Raw genomic sequence first — 18,287 nt, 5'->3', positions numbered from 1 at the left:
TTTTCTTCAACTGTCCTCAAATTTTTCTTTAATTTTGGATGCTGTCCATCTGTCTGAATGGAACACTGCTTCAGGTGCTGTAAACACTGACGTGGCTCAGCAGTTGGGTAGGTCTCTTTGCCTAGCAGATCCCTCCACCGAATCTAAACACTTTCTCGTGACCTAGTGTTTTCACATATGTTGTGACCATTTTTCAGTGTCTAATTTCTAAGTGTACCAGTTCTACTGGTTGCATAGCTTTCCACCCAAGTATTATTGCTCTTTCTCTTTTCCTTAGGCATTTGCTTTTTCCAGTTTTTCACTAGATAACATTAAGAAACATATTTGTACACACATTTTTCATACCTCTGTGATAATTTCCACAGCATTAATTCCTAGAGTGAAATTTATGGGTCATGAAAAACTTCTGACAGACGTTGCTAAATTGTGTTTTGGGAGGTTGTAACAACTATCAGTCTCACATAAGAATATCCTTTTCCCTACACTCTTGACAGTGGTAGATGTTATCATTCTTGTTACTCTATTTGCTAATTGCGTATATGAGACAGCATTTTATTCCTGTTTGAATTTGCATAATATGTGAGTATTTTCATTAGTTTTTGTATGTGTGAATTGACTCTTATCCTTTGCCTATCTCTCTTTTGGAATGTTTACCATTTTGTTTAGCTTTATGAAAGTCCTTTTTTTAGGAATATTAACCCTTTGTTATATGTGTTGCAAATATGTTTGTCAGTTTGTGGTGTTTGCTGTACACGTTTTGGTGCTAAGTTTATAACGCCACCTACCTACCTATCCAGAGATTAAATTTCACCTGTATCTGTTGGTATGGTTTCTTTTTTTTTACATTAAACTTTTAAATTCATGTAAATTTATTTTGGAATATGGTTTGAGTAGTGGCATACCTGTTGTTTTTTTTTTCTCCTGAAACAACCAGTTAGCTAGCATGTTTTTTATTGACTGATCATTCATTCTTTCCTCCCTTCCTGATTTGAAATCTCTTCCTTATCATATACTAAGTGTTTTATGTGTGTATGTGTGTATCTGCCTAAAAATATCTTCCCAAGAGCACCCTACGGTTCATGAAATTTCTAACCAGACCACTCTGTTACCATACTGTTTCTAGAAAGCACTGAAGCATAATACTTAAACTATTATATTACATTTTTTTTAATGTTTATTTATTTATTGTTGAGGGAGAAAGGACAGAAGCAGGGGAGGGGCAGAGAGAGAGAAGGAGACACAGAATCTGAAGTGGGCTCCAGCCTCTGAGCTGTCAGCATAGAGCCTGCTGTGGGGCTTGAACTCACAAACCGTGAGATCATGAATGAACCTGAAATCAGACGATTAACTGACTCAGCCACCCAGGCACCTCATAAACGATTATATTAAAATCTTATTCAGTGCTTGCCTGTTATTCTAATTCTTGAGAACCGAAGACCTTCCCCCCAATATTTGCCTTATCAAAGCATTTTGTTATCAGTTAAAGATTTATTCTTTTTGTCAGCTTGCAACCTGTCAGGAATAAAAGCAACCATGTTAAATGAGGGTAAACATGATTCTGAAGAATTCAGAGTGGTTTCAGAGATAGGAAACTTTAATCTTGCTTTTTGGTGGGGAGAAATACCAATAAACATTGACAATTGAGATAAATAACAGCATTTGAACTTTGAGGAAATAGCCAAAATGCTCATAAGTTAGCAACATTTCAGAAATTATGTTTTATAGTTATTGATTTTAAAATGGATGAAATTAAAACACTTTCAGTAAAACTAAATGCCACTAATTTCTAAATTCCACTGATTCCTGGAGCAGTTCTCCTAAGGCTCTACATATCTGTGGGGAAAACATTATACTTCATTCTCCCTGCCCAGAACAAGACTCAAGCCCAGAGATGGGTAAGGCTGGATTTCACCATGAATTTCCCCAGAAAGAAAAGGTACCATTATGCTGCTGTATGTAGGTGACATGTGAACTACTGTAGCAAAACTACATGGATGAAGGTATTTTGCTGAGAAAATAGTTACCAGAATTCACAAAGCTGGTTAGCGGGTCAAACACCTAAAATCTAGGTTTTGCTATTAACTGTATGACCTGGAGTGGCTGTTGCTTAATGATTCTCCCCCCTTCCCCCACCTTTTTTAAAGAATCCTTTTGGACTAAATAGACATTTTCCCAAATGTGTTCTGTAGACCATTATTGCCACAGTTGCCTTGGGAGTGGTAGGTGTCCACAGTTAAGTGAGTTAGACAAATGCTAAATAGTAGATACTTTTCTAGAAACTGCACAATGTGTGGTAGAATATTAAAGGATCACAGAAGTCTTACAGGAAAGAAACTCTTACATCTTTTGCACCCATTTCATGGCATCCCTAAGAACTATGTTCCATGAAGTCTACTTTAGGAACCTGTATTAGGTGTCAGAGATTACTAAACATTTGTGATTCTAATAAAAAGTTTTAGCTTCTATAGATAAATTATTTCAACATGGTACTTCAATTTGTAGTACCAAATCTTCTTGAGATACTAGGAAAAAGTCTTTAATTCTAGTACTCATAGATATTTAAACACAGAAACACAGAGAAGCATTATTTTCCCTTCTGAGTACCAAAATTCTGGTTTGGAGTGACTGCTCAGAAGGTAGGGTCATAGGTTTCCCTATTTTGGGGGAGCTCTGTCCAGTACCTCAGACTCTATCCACAGTGCTTCTAAAAGGTGCAGTTTAATGTTAGGCACACAGTGTTTCTAGAAGGTACCATTTGATGTTAGGCACTCTTTTATATCCAACACATGTTTTCTTTTGTTTAGTATGATTTCAGTTATTATTGGCTCAAAGTATATAGACCCTTAGGGATCATTTATGTTTATTGTTCACAAAGTAATACTTGGCTTCCTAAAAATGAAATTCAGAGGAAAAATCAAGGTGTTTTTATTTTATTTGTAGGATGGGTGCTGCAGATAATATATATAAAGGGCAGAGTACCTTTATGGAAGAACTGACTGACACAGCAGAAATAATAAGACAGGCCACATCCCAGTCCTTGGTTATCTTGGATGAATTGGGAAGAGGAACAAGCACCCATGATGGAATCGCCATCGCTTATGCTACACTCGAGCATTTTATTAAAGATGTGAGTATCTTGTACACCTTTTTGTATGTGAATGGTACATAGTATCCAAATTGTTTTTCTGACCTCAGCTTCTAAATATTCAAAGTTATCTTTAATTATTATAATTGACTCTATACCCGTAATTCACCATTAAATCACTATACATTGAATTTAGATAGATTAGCACTGCATAATGTCTGTAATTCTTTGATGTGTCTTCTTTTGCTGAAGCAAAATAAATCTGGTCAGTAGGATAATGGTCTCCTTGGCAATACTTCCACCCAGAACTGTTTCTTATTATCCTTGGCGAACTAAATCAAGAGCAGAGACCCTGCCTGTCCCCCATCCACCTGCAACCCAATCCTTGAAGAAGACAAAAAGGAGATAGAGACATTTTTACCTGTGAAGTACATTTTTTCAGCAATATCCTACAGGATCTTGAGAGAAGGCCTTTGATCTCTTATCTTTGTATCTTTCTGCTTCACTCCTTCAGTCCATGTCTGTTTTTTCCATAGTGCAGTTCTGAGCATCTCAGTGTGAAATTTTGTTTGTGATGAATTCTCTATCCCTGTCATCTCCCTCAAACTCTCCCCACCCCCCTTTTTAAGTTTATTTATTTATTTTGAGAGAGAGAGAGAGAGCAGGGGAGGAGGAGAGAAAGAGGGGAAGAGAGAACAAAGCAGGCTCTGAGCTGTGCAGAGCCCAAAACAGGACTCAAACTCATGAACCGTGAGATCATGACCTGAGCCGAGATTCAGAGTTGGATGCTTAACCGACTGACCCACCCAGTCACCCCTTCCCTTTATCAATGCTCTCTCTTTATCTCTCTGTGTGTTTTGGTCTCTCCCTATCTGTCTTCTTTTGACACCTGCCCTGTACCTAGTCTGTTGTAAGATTTTTCTATGTCTGTTTTGTTCTCTACTTTTTAAACACTTTTCTTTGTGTCTTTCCTCCATTTTCATCTTTTCCTCTCTTCCTTACATGACCAATACAAGCATATTTTTTATTCCTATTTCTTTGCAAAACATATAATACAAAAATAAACTCCCCTTTTCTTTAAACTTCTGTGGTCCTCAGTTTTTTGTTTGAACATTCAGTTGGATTACATAATTAATGATGGCATGTTTTCCACTTTAAAATAAGTACTTTTAACTTTTCTTTACAAAAATTCTTTATTTGCAAAAAGAGCTCAAGAACGTTTCTTTAATCATTTTAGAAACTGCATATCACACATTAGTAAAGTCCTATCATTGTCTCCAAAACACATTTTATTTATTTATTTCTGAAACATTAAAAGAATTTTTTTTTCTTAATGTTTATCTATTTATTTTTGAGAGAGGGCATAAGCAGGGAAGAAGCAGAGAGACGGAGGGAGACATGGAATCTGAAGCAAGCTACAGGCTCTGAGCTATCAGCACAGACCCCAACGCGGGGCTTGAATCCACAAAGTATGAGATCATGACCTGAGCTGAAGTCATTCGCTCAACCGACTGAGCCACCCAGGCTCCCCTTATTTTGAAGCATATTTTAAACCTTCATTTAAGAGCCTTTAGGAATGAATTATGACAAGTGGATTTGCCACCTCTGAGTTTCATTGTTCCTGCTGTATGGCTGCATATCAGTTAGTATGACTATATAACAAATTACCCCAAGACTAAATGCCTGAAAACAATAATAATCATCTGTTATTTCTCACGATGTCTGGAAGTAAGGAATTTGAGAGTAGCTTAGCTGGGGGGTTATGGCCCAGCGTCTCTCCTGAGGTTGCAGTCAAGTTGTCAGGCAAGGCTGGCATCATCTGAAGGCCTGACTGATGATGGAGGACCTTCTTCCATTGTGGCTCACTCGTTGCTGGCAAACTGGTGCTGGCGGTTCACAAGCGTGAACATTGGGAGGTGAAGAACTTGGTGGCTGTTTTGGGGGCTAGCTACCAAAAGCAGTTTGGCAATATCTTAAAGATCCGTTTAAGAACCCTTGGGAACAAATTATGACAGAATTAAATTTGTCACGTCTCTTCTCATTGCTTTTATAGCAGTTTTTTGACATCTTAAATATTAATGAAGAAAGTTATTTTTAGATAAAATTTATGTTAGAGGTAAGTCATTGAAGAGGATTCTTCTGGAGCAAGAATCTCTATGCTTTTTATGGAAGAAAATCCTTATTTTCATGGTATCTTTTGATTGCCGACACTGGGAACAGAGATCAGAGAGGAGGAATTAAGAAGCTGTGTGTTTCGGCTGCAAGCTGAAAATGGCCTTGAGGAGAGCTGTGTTGTGACCCAAACCCTTAGGTCTTCTGGTTAGAAATGCCTATCAGCTCAGGGAATGGACATCCTTGAGACAGCTGGTCTGAAGACCCTTCAGGGCAGATTTTAAGAGCAGTTCATCAAAGAAATCCTGCCTTAATAGGTTTTTTCCGGGGGGGGGGGGGTTTTGTAATTGTTATAAGAGAGGAGGCACATGTTCTGACTTTTAATGAGGTGATTGGCAGATGAATCAGACCTAGAGTTCTTTGATTTAATTACCCTCTTCTGCTAATATTTAGACCAAGATTTGGTGTTAGCTTCTTTTAAGATTTAAGAACTTTGGGATTTCTAGAATACATAATATGTGTGCTTTAAAATAATGCTTATTAAAAATCCACAAATCCATATTAATACTAACAAAACAAAAGTAAACTTTAAAATGATGGGATTAGGGTGAGGAGAAAGAAAAGCTCCTCTTTATAGAATACCAACTAATAAATACAGAGAGAATTTTTTAAAATCAGCATTTACGAGTCACTGCAATAATAACTCATTCAGGCAGTGATGAGCAATGGATGGCAAAACTTTTGGATGAAAGATTGTTGAGGAAAAGAATATTCACACAATCTCAAAGTACTACTCCACAAGTTATTTATTAATTACAAAGGAGAGAGGTGTTAGTATAGTGAAGAAATTTTCTGGGCACTTACTTAAACCAAATAAGCAAATTTATCATCCCCAATAATGGGTCAAATTGACATCATATGCCTCCTGATATGATGTACTGAAATGAGTACATCACCCACGTAATATTTCTGGCAGTAAGGTTTAATCTTATTAGGAGGAAACAATCAGCCAAATCCAAATTGAGAGACATTATGCAAAACAACTCCTGGATATTTCAAAAACATTAATGTCATAAAGATGAAAAAGAAAGGCTGGGAACTCTTCTAGATTGATGGAGACTATAGAGACATGACTAAGTGCATGGCATGATCCTTGATTTTTTTTTTTTTTAATACAAAGAACATTTATGAAGAATATTACTGGGACAGTTAGGGAAATTTGTGGACTCATGTTAGATAATAATGATATACCTGTGTTAAATTTCTTGATTGTAATAATTCTGATTAAATCAGTAGGAGAATGTTTTTGTTCTTAGAAGACAGAATTCTAAGTACAGTAAAACCTTGGTTTGTGAGCATAATTCATTCCAGAAACATGCTTGTAATCCAAAGCACTTGTATATCAAAGTGAATTTCCCATAAGAAATAATGGAAACTCAGATGATTCATTCCACAACCCAAAAATATTCATATAAAAATGATTATAATACTGTAATATAATATAAAATAATAAAGAAAATATAAAATATAAAGAAAAATAAGCCAATTAACCTGCACTTATCTTTGAAAACAAGAGAGAGGAGGGTTATTGTGTAGGACGACTTTCACTATCACTAACGAATGTTGACTACGGTGCAGTATTAATAAACTCTTACCATATACTATATTTAATGTAACTGGCAATAAGACAACAGAGGAGAGAGTCTATATCTGCAGACAACCTGACCTAGAATGAAGCAGAGCATTCCTAAGCTTACTCTTATATGGAAAAACAAGAGTGTCCATAGGTGCTTTGAAGTGACAAAAAATAAACTGGTTGTGGGCACTTTCCAGTGTTCTGAAAAATCACTGTGCCAAACACAGTGCTTGAGACCAAGCATTTGAGCATGGGAGACGATCACCCACAATCATGTAGCAAGAGAGAGAGAGAGAAGATGCATTGGCTCCATGTGATCATGTAACATTGAGCGTCACGTACTACTCGTATTGTAAGGCATGGCTCATTGATCAAGTCAGAATTTATTAGAAATGTTTGCTTGTCTTGCAGAACATGTTACTCGCAGTCCAAGGTTTTCCTGTATGTAGGTAGGGATGAAGTGTCATGTCTGCAGTTCTCACATCGTTCAGGAAAGAGAGTGTGTGTGTGTGTGTGTGTGTGTGTGTGTGTGTGTGTGTGTGTTATGGCAAAATATTAACAGGTGGTTGTCTAGCTAAAGAAAAATGAACATTCATTGCAACGTTCATGAAGTTTTAAACTTTTTCAAAACTAAATTGAAGAAAAGTTTGAAATAAAATTTAAAAATAAAATAACATTTATTATGTCTTACTGCTTTAGGTGAAATCCTTAACCTTGTTTGTCACCCATTATCCACCAGTTTGTGAATTAGAAAAAAGTTACTTACAACAGGTGGGAAATTATCACATGGGATTCTTGGTCAATGAGGATGAAAGCAAAGAGGATCCAGGTACGAAATAATGCTTGCAGTAAGTAAAACTGGAATGTTTTTGGTTTTCATATTTGATAACTCGAAAATCATACGTACATGAACTTCTTATTAAGTAAAAGCTGTGAATGTTGATTATAAATGACATTTGTCCAAATTCATTTTCTCTAAGCTTCGGGTCAAGGAGAATGTACTTTTATCTTCACAACCTCTGAGTGCTTCTCTGGTCTTTCTTACCTCATTTTACTACAAGAAGAAGATGGGGTCAGGGGCAACGTGTAGGTTTTACTCTTAGATGCATCTCAGGAAAGATACCCTAACCGTCAAGGGTATTAGTCACCTTTAGAAATGTCCATTGTATTTCCCCGAATACCATCCCCAGTATTCTATACTGGACATATGTTTTATCTTAACTTGACAAGGAAACTGAATCTCAGGTAAAGTGGCCAGCCCCTGTGGGCCACTTGGGTGAACTGAGCCTAGAATCAAAAATGTGCTTGCAGGTTCTTTTCTACTCTGTGAAAATGGTATGTGGGGCCTACAGTATTTTACCTACCCTTTCCACTATGTACTAGTGTCACACGACTGAGACATTTCATGAAAAAGAACATCATTCGCCAATAGAAATAAATTCAAGTGCTGTTAAGTAATGTAGTCAATTTTAGTATAATTTTATTTTCCTGTTCAGTAGTAATTTTTTTAAGCTCCCAACTTTTGGGCCAGTGATGGTTTACACAGTTGCTGTGCTATAATGGAAAATTCATTATCCAAGACACTCCAGAGTCCAAATTTTATTTTGGAAAAGTAATAAAGATGGACCTGAAAAAGAAATCAGGCAGCTGGCCCAAATAAAACAAAGCCCTCGACCTGAGATAAATGTAATGTTAGGCAATCCTTGCCTTTCACCACTACACAGCCTTGAAAAACACATCATAAATTCTCTCATGGAAGCAGTTTCATGTCTATTAATCTGCATCCAAAATGACAGGAGGAGCTTATAAGCTAAAACCCAGTGGGATAAATAAGAGTTCACCATCAGGGAAGGGTCATTGATAAGCGTTTATGTGAACAGACTACTAAGCCATAAGTGTTTTGGCATTTTATCCTGTTGATTTAAATGTTTATTCATGAGCATAATTTTAAGCATTAAATAATGCTAAAAGGCTCTGGCTAACAGGCGGTAGACCTCTGCTTCTGGCCTTCATCCATGCCCCCTCCCCATCCATTGCCAAGGCGGCTGCTTCCAACTCTTTCTTTCCTTTCTTCCATTTCTCTAAATAATAGGCTGATCTTCCTATCTCTGGGTTCATCACCTTGACACATTACTATTTGGCTTCTCATCGTGCTGGATGGGAGTCTGCAGCCTTCCCTGCTTTGACCTTCCACTGTACTCATTCCAGGTGCCTTTGGTCTCATTCCTCTTCATAGTTTTCACTGTTGTTGCCAGTAAGGATTGCTTACTCATGAGCCACGTATGAGGACAAGTGCATTCTCTTTGTCTTGCAGCTTTTTTGTTCTTTGTATTTTTGAAGGTAATAATTGCCTTGTTTTCAGTTCATTCTTCTATTTGAGTCTGTATCTGACTCTCCCTGAACCTTCCAATAGCTTTGTAAAATGCCTCTCTAGGCACTTTTCCAGATGACAGAACTATCGGTTCCACCATTCCTCCTGGAGCCCTTTGTCCTGCTCATCTGAACTGTTTGCTCCCTAGCCCTGCTGCACAGCTGTTGTCCTGAGACCTGCCTTTACCAGCATCCTAGGAATTCTCTTATCCCACCTTCTGTGCATTTGATTGCCAGTAAAAGAACACTTGGATTCACAAGGGCTCCACTTACAAGAATGTAAATAATCTCACATTACAGGAACCTCAGAGGAAGAGTGGGCTTCAGCTCCTCTTCTTTGCAATTCTCTAGGCTCTGTTTTCCTGCCTTGTTGGCTTTATCATCAGGCTAGTGACAGGGTGGCTGTGGCTCTTTCATGTATCAAACCCAGAACTGACACTGTCCAAAGGACAAAAAGGGACCAGCATTTCCTGTGACTCTTAGGAGCAAGAGAACTTTTCTCATATGCTCACTGGCTTCTCATCACTGTCCCATCTCCTTTTCATAATTGAATCACATGCTCATTCTTAAACCAGTTCCTAGAAGTGAGAATGGCAAGGATGACTTTGATTAGCCTAGATTAACCAGGATCAATTTTTGGAGCTTGGTATGAGGACATTATCCCTTGAGTTAATTCCATATAAAATCAGGGTTTTCTTGGGGTTGGAAAAGATTTTGGATGCCCTACTAATAATACAACTTAAGGAGGTAAATGGAGATTTTGCAGGAATGAAAATGTCTTCAGTATCCTTTCATACTTGATTTATTATTTAGCTAGGAATTTGGGGTTGAAAGTAGCTTTCACTCAAAATGTTGAAGCATTACTCCATTGTCTGATTACTTCCAGTGTTGTTCCTGCTACATTTGTGTTTCATCCATTACCTCTAACCTAACTCCTCTGCTGTCTAAATTAGAGGCCATTGCATAGGTCATCAGTCAAGTGCCCCAAAGGCCTTTTGGGTGGCTTCTAAGATACTGTGTTCTAATTTCCCATAGTGAGGTAGATGAAGCAATTAACTGGTAGTAAGAAACGTGTATTTTTATTCTAGTCTATAAATTCTTGGAAAAGTTACCTAACTTCATCCACCTCTAAATTTTATGAATCTGTCCCAAAAGTGACTTCAGAAACTATTTGATCAGCACACATCTCTTTAATAACTGCCTAGAGAAATTTGGCTTTCAAACAAATTTTGTTAAGTTCCCTTGTAACAAGCAGGAACATGAATTATTACTTTCACTGACTCTAAGCAATGCACATAAACTTCTCAGTAGTATCCTTTTAGGAAATGGTTATAGCTTATAAGTGAAGTCCCCACCAAGCAGTTTTATCTTTTTTTTTTAATTTTTTTAATATATGAGATTTATTGTCAAAATGGTTTCCAAACAACACCCAGTGCTCATCCCAAAAGATGCCCTCTTCAATACCCATCACACACCCTCCCCTCCCTCCCACCCCCCATCAACCCTCAGTTTGTTCTCAGTTTTTAAGAGTCTCTTATGCTTTGGCTCTCTCCCACTCTAACCTCTTTTTTTTTTTTTCCCTTCCCCTCCCCCATGGGTTCCTGTTAAGTTTCTCAGGATCCACATAAGAGTGAACACATATGGTATCTGTCTTTCTCTGTATGGCTTATTTCACTTAGCATCACACTCTCCAGTTCCATCCACGTTGCTACAAAGGGCCATATTTCATTCTTTCTCATTGCCACGTAGTACTCCATTGTGTATATAAACCACAATTTCTTTATCCATTCATCAGTTGATGGACATTTAGGCGCTTTCCATAGTTTGGCTAATGTTGAGAGTGCTGCTGTAAACATTGGGGTACAAGTGCCCCTATGCATCAGTACTCCTGTATCCCTTGGGTAAATTCCTAGCAGCCAAGCACTTTTATTTATTGTCTTCTCTCCCATCTAGCTCTCTTGCCTCCACATTGCCATCACACACACACACACACACACACACACACACACACACACTCTCTCTCTCTCTTTCCCCTTCTCCTCTCTAAGAGGCGTGAAGGACAGTATTGATGTACAGCATAACTATAAAAACTCCCTAATGTGATTATGGAAGAGTGGTCACATTATTTACTTCGATGGTGTGAAAACTACCATAATGAGTACTACGGTAGAGACCAGTATATGATGACAAATTCAGCACCTGTTTGTACTGAGATACGTTAACTTATTTAGAGCAATATAATATTTTATATAATATAGCTATAAAATATATTTTTATTTAAATGTGTTTATATATTTATATATTATTTATAAATCTTTATCTTACTCTAATTTATATATAAACATTAATATATAATCAATTAATATATAATTAATAATTTATATATTTAATATATATTAATATATAATACAGCTATAAAATGTATAGCTATATTAGATATAAAAAGCATTGTATAGCCATATATATGAAGAAAAAAAGCCATCAGCAAAGCAAATTTTAACTATGGGGGTTTTGTGACATTTAGTAGGTTTTCAGGAAAGGATAGGATGGATGGATGGATGGATGAATGGGTGGATGGATAATGAATGGACAGACAGATGAATGACAAGGACTAGCATGGAGGCTAGGTTATGGAGTAGAGGCTGGAGGTAGGGACTTTAGTTAGCACTAAGCCAGTGGAAGTGATAAAGACTTTTTTGTCTTAAGGATGAGAAGAGTTTGCTTTTTTGAATGCCTGCTGCTGTTTACTTCACTCGTGGTCATGTGAGCAACAAAGAGTAACAAAAAAGTACCCAGGTTAGCAGGCACTGGTTTCTTCATGCTTCTTTCCTAGTCTATTTCCACCCACCTCCTCACCTGCTCTTTGTGTTCCTTGAGTTTTATTTGGAGTCAAAAGGTATTCTTAGTGCTTTGTAATGAGAATTTTAGTCTGTATTCCTGAGAGTGCCAGCATTCTTTCCACCTCCCACTTTCAGCCTTAGAACAGTGTTATTTGTTGCTGAATTCTTCCAGGAGGTTAAAGAATATTCCATTATCCTTTTTCTTGGTTATGCTTTTTAGTTGTTAGCTGATAAAAGAATAAAGCATACACATTTCTCAAATGACAATGTATGAGAAAAAGCTTTTGATAAACTTACAATAAGTTTTAGTAAACATAGGGTCTCAGAAATCATTAAAAATCTGGTTCATTTTGGGCATTTTGGCAACACAGTGCAAATTAGATTGAATTTCATAATAAAAGCTGCATAATCTTGAGGTGCTTTAGAGTTATCAAAGATTAAACTGTGCAGCTTTATCTTTATATTATTGTACTTTATTATATCCCAGTTCTTTAGAAGTTTTTAATTTATGTGCATGTATTTGTGTGGTAGACTGGGTTCCTCAGGGAGCAGATTCTGAGATTTCTGTGCCAGGTGTTGATTGGGAGTGCTCTCATGATCAACACCTGAGGGCTGGATTGGGTCGGACCGGGCTGGCTTCAGCCACCCTTATAGAGAGCTGTGAGATGGGATTGGTCCATCAGAGTTACCTCAACCTGGGGAGAGGGAGTGTGACCTTTCTACTCCTTATTAGTTAGTTGTTGTCACATAACAAACATATTGTCATGGGTTACCCCACAGCATAGCTTAAAACAGTAAACATTTATCATCTGATCATTTCTCTGGGTCAGGAATCCAGGGACAGCTTAGATGGACGCTTCAACCTCATGGTTTCTCACAAGACTATTATCAAGGTTGGCTGGGTCAGTCATCACTTCAAGGTTTGACGGGGGGAGTTTACTTCCCAGACCTCTTACATGACTGCTGACAAGCATAGAAAATCTACTTTCAAGTTTACTCATGTGGCTCTTGGTCAGAGACATCAGTTTCTTTCCACGTGGGCTTCTTCATAAGGCAGCCCACCATATGGCAATTGGCTTCTCTCAGAGCAAATAAGCAAGAAACTGAAAGTGCCCAGGACAGAGGCCACACGGTCTTTTGTAATCTAATCTTAGAAATGACAACGCATGGGGCGCCTGGGTGGCTCAGTCAGTTAAGCGTCCAACTTTGGCTCAGGTCATGATCTCACAGTTCATGGGTTCGAGCCCCACGTCGGGCTCTGTGATAGCTCAGAGCCTGGAGCCGGCTTTGGATTCTGTGTCTCCCTCTCTGTGTGCCCCTCCCTTGCTCATGCTCTGTGTCTGTCTCTCAATAATAAATAAGAGTTAAAAAAAAAAAAAAAAGAAATGACAACACATCATTTTTGCCATGTTTTGTTCATTAGAAGTAAGTCATTAGGTTCTGCCCACCCCCAAGGGCATAGAATGACACAAGGGCATGAGCACCAGGAAGCAGGGTTCTTTGGTGGCCACCTTAGAAGCTGTCTGCCAACCCCCATAGCTACCTATTGAGGTGCAGGCTACCCTAGAAAGGACATGGCCTCAGGTGAAGCAGGTCTGGGACTGAGCTGAGGTGACTCCCAAAAAGGGGATATAGCTGAAGATTGTGGGCTAACAACTTCCCTGACAGCTGGGGCAATAAACCCTTTAGTCCTAAGTGGGAGCTGAGTGGTACTGAATAATATTCACTTGAATATAGAACTCTTAGTTAACCCAGTATATTTAATAAACCGGAATTTCTCAGTCTTGTTATTAAACTGTGTAACATGTTGTATTTCTTTATGTGTTTTTTGCTGTTTTGTTTTTAGCATTCTTAGAAATATGTCTTATGTATTTTACTTTGCAGAGTGTATTACATACAAGACCATTTAGCGAGCACATTCTTTTTTTTTTTTTTTTTTCAACGTTTATTTATTTTTGGGACAGAGAGAGACAGAGCATGAACGGGGGAGGGGCAGAGAGAGAGGGAGACACAGAATCGGAAACAGGCTCCAGGCTCTGAGCCATCAGCCCAGAGCCTGACGCGGGGCTCGAACTCATGGACCGCGAGATCGTGACCTGGCTGAAGTCGGACGCTTAACCTAAGACTGCGCCACCCAGGCGCCCCGCGGGCACATTCTTTTACTGAAAAAACTTTTTTTCGTCTCTTTTAAAGGAGAAATTATATTGTACTATGTATCAGAATTATTCTCTTTCTGATAATAGCAGTAGAGTCCAAATTTTTTAGCCAGCAGCGTAAAATGAAATAAATCTTTACCTTACCCCAAAGCATTGTTAAAAACCCTTTTAGGTGGGGGCACGTGACTGGCTCAGTTGGTAGAGCATGTGACTCTTGACCTCGAGTTTGTAAACTCGAGACCCATGATGAGTGTAGAGATCACTTAAAAACAAAATCTTAAAACAAAAAACAAAAACACTTTTAGGTGAGCTTTTGGGTGTTTCTTTTTCAGATTGCAAATTTTAATTGAAGTTGTAAGAACTTATAGGTCTTATTTAATCTTCTACTTTCAGCTTTCAGGCATGGTTTCCTTTATCTCCTTTTTTTTTTTTTTTTTTTAATTTGTAGGTGAAGAACAAGTCCCTGATTTTGTCACATTTCTTTATCAAATAACCAGAGGAATTGCAGCAAGGAGTTATGGACTAAATGTGGCTAAACTAGCAGATGTTCCTGAAGAAATTTTAAAGAAAGCAGCTAGCAAGTCAAAAGAATTAGAAGGATTAGTAAATATGAAAAGGTCAGAATGATTGTGTTAACAGTTTTTGGTTCATAAACCTTCCACATTGTCCAGCAGGAAGAGGATTATGCTGTAAATGAACATAAGGTTTACCTTTAAACATCTCTTCAAATATTCTGAAACATTTAATTACAATAAAATGAAAACAGATCTTTGAAAAGCTCATGTGAATTCAGTCCGCCTTCTCTGCTCAGATCTTTTATCTGTTGAGTTGCTAAATTGGTTTTTCAGTCATTTTTCTAAAGAACTAAGTTAACTCCTTACTGTGTGCCTACATGTTAGTTGCTTAAAACATTCAGTTATATAGCAAATTACTAAAAGAAACGACATTTAAAACCTTTAGAGTACTTCTTCTATTCTTACATTGCATTCAAAAATTAAGAATTCTGTCAGGACATGAATGAAAATAATAGTATCATAGAACTACGTAATTGAAGTCAGTATCCCCTTGTCACTTCTTTTGTGACAAGATTTTCATTCTAAACTGCCTTCTTTCTGTCACCTAGACTGTTTATGTGAATGTATTCTACTTTTTACCCTTGATATCCAGCCAGTATATAGTCAGTGTATTAACTAATCTTAATATAAATAAATATACTTTGGAAAGAAGATATTCCTATGAAAATACCCTATTAAAAATAATAAATTGTACCTTTTTTCCCCCAAATACAAGATTTTGTTATAAAAGGACATAAGCTCTTTCTTCATCCATCTCCTTCCCCAGCCCTGTACTAGGTGGAGAGTCTGATCTGCCCGGGACAAGACATTACTGCCCTGGCATGAGGGAACAGACTGTTGGTCAAATAGAAAATCAGTCCTGGAAATCATAACCAAATTTAAATACTGAAATAGTAATACCTAATACTAGTTAAACAATTGCCAACTTGTGTACTACAGTGTAGTTGTGCAGCCAACTCCTCCAGGTCCTTTCTCCTGTGGTTCTGCTGTGGCACTCTGCGCTTTGCAATGGTAAATGGTGGTTGACCAAGTCCAAAGTGCTGGAATAGTATAAATGACATGCAGCTTCTTCTGTTGACACTCTCTTTTGGATCATTTCCACAATGCCCAATTAGAACAATAATTATTTATTATGAGAGTTTAAAGATAAGCCCTTAGTTCTCTGCAAAGTCCAAGAAAAATTATTTTATTATCTTTTATTATTTTTCTTTTTCCCTGGAGAAACTAGAATAAAACTTTACTACAAAGGGATATATATGCAAGGTGGCAATAAAATATGATAGTTTATACTTACTGCTGCTATATATCCTATATAATAGCAAGAGCAATAAAATTCACAGACTATAACAGTTTAACTCTTCCAACTACTGTGTAACATTTTGAAATCTATAATCTGGACAAGATAGAGAATTGTCAGAAGAGGTTGCATTGGCGTGGAATCATTTATTAGGGTGCATTGGGGTGATCATTTATCAGGACACTATTTTCATTATTTTACCTTTTACTGAAAAGTGTTTATCACATCACTTCCATTGGCAAGATCAAAGAAACCAAAGGGAATCTTGTGCATTTGTGTAGCTTTGTTAGAGTAGCTAATATTTATTGAATGCTTGCCGTGCACAGAAACAAGTCTAAGCAGTCATTTGCAGCAGCCTAGACACAGTGCCAGTTACTATTCTTACTGCTTTACATACCTTAACTGAATCCTTGCGACAGCCTTGTGAGATAGGTACTATCATTATTCCCATATGGTAGTTTGGGAAAACGAGGCCAAGCAAGGGTAGGAAATCAACCAGGAAACCAGGGTCCCATAACTATTCAGTGGCGGAGCAGTGACTGGAACTCAGGTACTCTGGCTCCAGACCCTAAACACTTACCTGGCAGTTCTTCTACAGAAAAATTGTCTGTGTTCTGTTGGCATTCTGCTCTTTTTTTTTTTTTTTATTTTTTTTTTTTTAACGTTTTATTTATTTTTGAGACAGAGAGAGACAGAGCATAAACAGGGGAGGGGCAGAGAGAGAGGGAGACACAGAATCGGAAGCAGGCTCCAGGCTCTGAGCCATCAGCCCAGAGCCCGACGCGGGGCTCGAACTCACGGACCGCGAGATCGTGACCTGAGCTGAAGTCGGACGCTTAACCGACTGAGCCACCCAGGCACCGCAGCATTCTGCTCTTTCAATAGCTAGCTTTACGTTATAAAATTGGTTTTACTTTTCATCCTGTGAGCATAGCCTGTGGCCTGAGTTAGAGCAAGCTGGGCTCTCCCCTCCTTGGAGGCAGTAGTGGCAGTCAGCAGCCTGAGTCCTTGATCATAACAGTGTCACTAGAAGGCTGGCGCTGGCACAACTTCCTAACCCCAGAGCCCTGCCTGGTATTCCAAAGTCATAGACCTTTTATAGCTTGCAGTGAGATGTATTGTCCCCCAACAAGTTCATTTATAAAATAAATCATGTTTTATTTTCTCTCCAGGAAAAGGCTAAAGTGTTTTGCAAAGTTATGGGTGATAAATGATGCAAAAGGCCTGCAAAAGTGGAGAGACGAGTTTGACGTGGAAGAAATTTCAGGTTTCTCATCTTGATGAAAACGAAGACTACACTTGTGAACAAAACATGGAGAGTTAAAAATGCCATCTGTACAAAACAACTGTCCAGTAACAGCCTATCTTTGTGTGATGTGAGCATAAAATCAGAACTATGGTATATTCCCATTGGAAATAGGCCTTTTGTGTAGAAAGTCTGTGCCAGGTTCTTGTCATGCTGTCTTACAAAAGTATAAACAGTTTTGAATATTAAGACTTCTGTTCTATCATTAGAAAACTTCATGAACAGTAAGCTTCACATAAAATCACACCTCCTAAATGAAACCTAACATGGTAAAATATAGTTCACGAACTTTCAGAGAGTGACATAAAAATTTAATTCATATTTTTATTTGTTCCAGTTCAGATTAATTTGCAGCTGAGTGAGATGTCTAGCAGAAGTGTACCTTTCCATTTGAACTAAAATAATTTTATAATGCTACCAGTTTATTCACTATGAGCATAAGAATTTTTGATAAGAAATAGAAAAGATCATCAGGCTTTTAGAAAGTAGAGCACAGAAGGAATAAGATGATATGAAATTTGAAAAGTTAAATACTGTCACAGTTTTAAGCAATTTAGAAATTGTTGGATGAAATTATTTGTCATGCATTCAGGTAATAAACATTTAATGAATACTTGCTATAAATTTTGATTTTTTTTTGTTGAATTTTGGGGTTCTCCACTGTTTGGCAGTTGGTACTTTTTAGGTTTAGTTATGGAACCAAGGTTGCTTCTCCCACCATATACACAGAACTGAACTTAGTGATTTGGGATCTCTCTGTTAATCAGTATAGAAAGTGTATCATCTCCCAGAATCAAAGTATTTAGCTTTGTTGATACTTGACAACACTGCCTCCTTGCACGTTTAGGGTGACATGTGTTCGACTGAGTCCCTGAGTTTTTCACAGCACTTACGACCTGGCTTCTCATAT

The 18,287-nt window shown here is 37.8% G+C and overlaps 1 protein-coding gene across 6 annotated transcripts in view; it reads left to right on the top strand.

The window, feature by feature from the left end:
- MSH3 (mutS homolog 3) overlaps nt 1-18,001 on the top strand; it is a 189,691-nt gene extending 171,690 nt beyond the window's left edge. For 4 of the 6 annotated variants that reach the window (XM_086697742.1, XM_086697698.1, XM_086697707.1 and 1 more), the window contains 4 exons: nt 2,941-3,127; nt 7,533-7,662; nt 14,648-14,816; nt 17,244-18,001. In XM_086697742.1, coding sequence (XP_086553868.1) covers nt 2,941-3,127; nt 7,533-7,662; nt 14,648-14,816; nt 17,244-17,352 — 595 coding nt within the window. In that variant the 3' untranslated portion in view covers nt 17,353-18,001. Of the gene's footprint in view, nt 1-2,940; nt 3,128-7,532; nt 7,663-14,647; nt 14,818-17,243 lie in introns of those variants that run through there. The other 2 variants (XR_015248342.1, XM_086697718.1) reach the window with 2 other exon arrangements.
- The last annotated feature ends 286 nt before the right edge of the window (nt 18,002-18,287 follow it).

The sequence above is a fragment of the Puma concolor genome, chromosome A1 (assembly GCF_028749965.1).
Source record: "Puma concolor isolate L17-30 chromosome A1, mPumCon1.1.hap2, whole genome shotgun sequence".
In the NCBI taxonomy this organism is placed as follows: Eukaryota; Metazoa; Chordata; class Mammalia; order Carnivora; family Felidae; genus Puma; species Puma concolor.
The sequence above is the reverse complement of the archived record's forward strand: the minus strand, read 5'-3'. Positions and strand labels throughout refer to the sequence as shown.